The following is a 4,916-nucleotide window of genomic DNA, read 5'->3' on the forward strand; positions in this document are numbered from 1 at the left end:
AAAAAATGACAAGATTCGCTCTCTGTAACACTATCCATCTTGATTAAATGTCCCAAGACGCAACAACTAAAGCGTAACTAAGAAAATTTAATTCTAAATAGGACGGATTGTGGCGTTTTACCAATTCAAAAATCTGTTTCATGTCCATTGGTTTAAAATTCACTAAGAAAATGTCTCCTCAAATTTGCCAAAAATTGCTCCTATTAATGCGTTCCAAAAATAGTATCTTCAACCCAATAAAAACCCCGTAGTGTTTCACTTATTTGGCAGCAAGAGAAAGCGAAATGGCTAGGATCAACGCCTACTCTAAGCTCTTTCTAGCTGTTCTCTTCTGTTTCCTCCTTGCTAGTGCGGGTGAGTAGATTGTCATTTTGCGTACATAATTGCAATGTCTATTAGCCCTTCTGAGCTCAAAATTCACCACATTCTTATCTAAGCCCCAACTTGCGACGTGTCAGCTATTGTCAGACAATCTAGTTCACCCAGGGGCGTAGCAAGTTAATGCCCGGGCTGACACGTGCTCCCACTGGTCCTGTCTATTACAATATATATACTAAATCTATATATATTTTTCATGTATATATGAAAAAATTTATATAATGTGCCTGCTAAAATTTTTATTGATGTACATAATGCAGAAATAGTTGCCGCGAAGAAACTATGCGAGCGCAAAAGCAAGACATGGTCTGGGGCGTGTATTATGTCAAAGAACTGCAAAAAAGAGTGCAAGAAGAAGGATCATGCTGAAACAGGAGAATGCCATTCAGTGAATATCTTCAACCGTCAATGCTTCTGTCATTTCAAGTGCTGAAGATCGACTTAGACATATATAGTGCCAGACCTAAATAATCATTTTTCTTCTTATTATGTAAAACCAACTATATATTTTTATCATGATAAGAAGTATTATTAATTCAAACCCAATTAAGAAGTGTATTTTGTTTGGGTATGTGATGTGTATGGTCATCAAAGTTGTGTTTGGTCATTCAATTCATCTCAACATGGTAAACTATTATTAGTCATTTAAATTACACAAATAATAAAAATAATTAGTTAATTAATTAATGAAGTCCTTTATTGAATGGGTTTCGTGGGAGAAAATTTTATGATATTAGGCTGATTTAATTATTGTGTATGATTTGGTATGACAGTATTGTTCAAGTAATAAAAGATGAGGCTTTTAGTGTTCCCACTCTATTGATATTAGGTTCAATTCCTTTCTCCCAGCTAACTCCTAACCATTGTCTCATAATAAAAAATAAAATAAAAAATCATTGGGCACGAGTTGAAAGGAAAATATTTGAATTATATGACAATGGAACCATTTGGTGCTGTTGTTAATTATTATAATATTTGTGTACGTATATTTTTTAGAGTTTTTAAAAGAGCGTTGTTGGTAACTAGTAGGTAAAATATATTTTATAAATATTCATTTTAAAATAGTAATTTTTTTTTTTTTTAACCTCTACTTGCAAAAATATTTAATTTTGAACAATGCTTGTCTTAGGCCGCATAAGAATGAACTTCCTTCTTATGATGAGGTGGCCTAATAAAATATCAACAGGTGTTTAAGTTTTAAATAAAAATAAAAAAATAAAAAAAAAAAATGATGACTACAGGCAATAGAAACTGACACTTCTATCTTTATCTCTCAAAGAGAGATATATTATTTCTGTGTTTTGAATCTAAAATTAATCATTGTTATGGAGAAAAAATATATACATACATATATATATATATCACATATTATAAATAGTGATAATCATATTTAAACAATTAAATTTGGATGAGAAGTTTGTAATTAGATAGAAAAGAAAAGAAGATGAACATGAAATGTTTTGAAATTTAGGAGAGATTGGGATGAGAAATGAAAAAGAAAAGAAAAAGAAAGGAAGGTGAACATGAAAAGTTCTAAAATTTATATATAAGCGAAAGAAAGAAAAAGGAAAATTTTAATTTCTATATCAATGAAAAAAACCTAGGAACAAAAATAGGTGGCTAATAAATAGAGTGCTAGTTTTTCACATACTATATATATCATTTTTTATGAATTTATAGTGATTATTTGTTTCAACTCTTATATATGATTGAAAGATACTGATCTAATATATATATATATATATATATATATATATATATATATATATTCCAAAATAATGTTTGATTTTAGATTCAAAACAATAAAATAATGCTACGTTTCGTGTGCAAGAATGGAATGGAATGTAAGTGAGAATGGAACGAGAATGAGAATGGAATGGAATGGTCATTCTCATTCTATTGTTTAGTTGTAAATATGAAATGTTTAGGAATTGAATGATAATAACCATTTTAGTGTTTGGTTGGACCAATTTAAAATTTAGAATGGAATAAATTTCTAATTGAATTTTCCAAAATATCCCTCTTAGTAACAAATAAATTAAATTAAATTAACAAAATGACATTCTCTAATAAATTTTTTAAAATAAATGGTGGCAGTGGCTGTGGTGGATGGTGGAAAGCGATATTAGTATAGGTGGTGATGTTGGAAGGCGGCGGTGGTGGCAATGGTGGAAATTGGTGGTGGAAGGTAGCAGTGGTGTTGGTGGAGGTAGTGGAAGTGGCGGCGGTGGTGGTGGTGGAAGGTGGTGACGATGGTGGTGGTGGTGGAATGTAATACCCCTCGGATCCGAGATACGGGTTGATCAGGCCCAGGCCAAAACCCGAGGGAATATCAAACAATTAATATTTTATAATGAACACGGAATACAAAATAAATTAAAAAATGAAATTAAAGCTGGAAGGAACTAAAAATAGAATCCGCAAAATATTATAATTATTAAAATCCATCAAACCCAAACTCCAAAACTCCATCAGTTTACAACTTGGGAATCCATCTCTAGTGGACCCCTATTAAACATCCAAACGGAAGATAGAACAACTGTAATAAATGTCCAGAAATAAAACTATAGAGAGAGCCCTACATCGTCGGAAGAGTGAATAGCGACCTCTGCTCAGCACGAACACGTCTAAGCCTGGAACTGTCGTGTACATGAAAAAATAGAAGTGGGTTAGGCCCACGCGCAAGTTCTATACTACTACAATCCAAACAGAGGCCCGATACGCATGTACATCCTAAACAATTCAACAATAGCTGATAGTCCGTAAATATATATATAGTCACACTAAAGGACTCTCACTGGACTACAGGCCGGTCTCAACCTGAATAGAGGTAACATGCTAAAACGCACACGAAGTGGGCATATGTACCTATACCTAAATAGGGTACACCTCCAACCATCGTAGCCAGCTACACATCCCGATGCATATACGCTCCCTAACCATCGGTCCTGAGGCTCAAGCTCATACCGAGGTACCATAACAGTACATATATAAAATCCATCCAAAATCCCTGGTATTGCCGCTCAACAAGTAGTTGCCATGACAATACAAATCCACGGAACTTAACTTTTAGTTAATCCCATCCTTATTCCAAGTAGGTGGGTAATGGTATTGTTTTAAAAACCAAACCCATCCTTAGTATGCCACCGTCCCATACCGGTGCCTACTTTCCAATCCTCCAGTAGTCAATAATACCAATAAATCAAGTATATATCAACTAAATTCCAACATCCAACATTCAATGTTAGCAGTGATAAAATAAGCATTGATAAACAGGGTCACAACAACAACAAATACATGCCCAATTTAAGTTGTTCCCTTTAGTCTGATATAAAGACAGAATTAATTAAAACTTCCATTTAACACCTTACAAATGACATACAGATATGTAGGGTATGTATCACAAAATCCTAACCTCCACAGTTGATACTAACTGTGATAATGTAAGCATCAAAACAATATTCACAGTATGTATGTAGACATGCTCAAATTATAGTGTTCCACAAAACCGATCTAGTGTTAAATTCAAATCCTCCTAGTATTTAAGTTCCAACAGTTGCTATTACAGAAGTTAAGATAGCTATCATCTACACCCATCCTTCCAATAATTTATACTAGCAGTGGTAAGGAAAAACGTGAACCACAGAACCACAATGCATCCTCAAACATGCTTAGTCTAGGTTGAACAAGCATACAACACTACTATAACTACCAGTTTCATAACAAAACAGATATCATTTTAGTTTGGTTTAATCTTCATTAATCCTGGAATCATTTTAGAGTGCAAAGAGTATAAAGCCTAAGGGAAAGAGTAAGGATAGAATCTTGCCTCAGAAACTTTTGTTCAAAGTTTCAATGTCCTCTTCTTAAAAAATCCCGGCGAGTTCCAAAACCCAGTTACAGTTCACGGGTACGAAACACTATTCCCGAACTCAAAATCTGATCTCCACCGTTCAGATTGTGCGACACTAAGTCATGAACCTATCCTCCAAATTTCAGCTCGATCGGACCACGGACGAAGCAGTATCGGATGTTTGATGAAATCTAGGCAGAATGGAAAAAAAAACCTGTGCGACCCAGTTACTGTTCACGAGTACGAATCACTGTTCCCGAGGTCAAACTCTGATCTTCACCGTTCAGATTGTGCGTCACTGAGTTGTGAACCTCTCCTCCAAAATTCAGCTCGATTGAACCACGGACGAAGCGGGACCGGATGTTTGATGAAATCTGGGCAGAATGGAAAAAAACCTGTGCGACCCAGTTACTGTTCACGAGTACAAATTACTGTTCTCGAGGTGAAACTCTGATCTTCACCGTTCAGATTGTGCATCACTGAGTCATGAACCTCTCCCCCAAAATTCAGCTCGATCGGACCACGGACAAAGTGGCATCGGAGCTTTGATCAAACCTTGGCAGAATGTGAAAAACTGCGTTTTTCCTTCTCCACTTCCACAAAACGTGTGCTTTGTTTAAAAAACCCTACACAGACGTCTACCTTATACTTATAGAGTTTTCCTAAACCCTAGGTTCATTTAAGT

General features: G+C 34.9%; 1 protein-coding gene across 1 annotated transcript; it reads left to right on the forward strand.

The window, feature by feature from the left end:
• Positions 1-271: 271 nt before the first annotated feature.
• Positions 272-985, forward strand: LOC132268714 (defensin-like protein 1). The gene is made up of 2 exons (XM_059769510.1): positions 272-354; positions 639-985. The coding sequence occupies exons 1-2, from the start codon at positions 285-287 to the stop codon at positions 809-811; spliced, it is 243 nt and encodes an 80-aa protein (XP_059625493.1). The 5' UTR covers positions 272-284; the 3' UTR covers positions 812-985.
• The last annotated feature ends 3,931 nt before the right edge of the window (positions 986-4,916 follow it).

The sequence above is a fragment of the Cornus florida genome, unplaced genomic scaffold (genome assembly GCF_030987335.1).
Source record: "Cornus florida cultivar Cherokee Brave unplaced genomic scaffold, ASM3098733v1 CherokeeBrave_3.0.0_Hap2_Chr08, whole genome shotgun sequence".
In the NCBI taxonomy this organism is placed as follows: Eukaryota; Viridiplantae; Streptophyta; class Magnoliopsida; order Cornales; family Cornaceae; genus Cornus; species Cornus florida.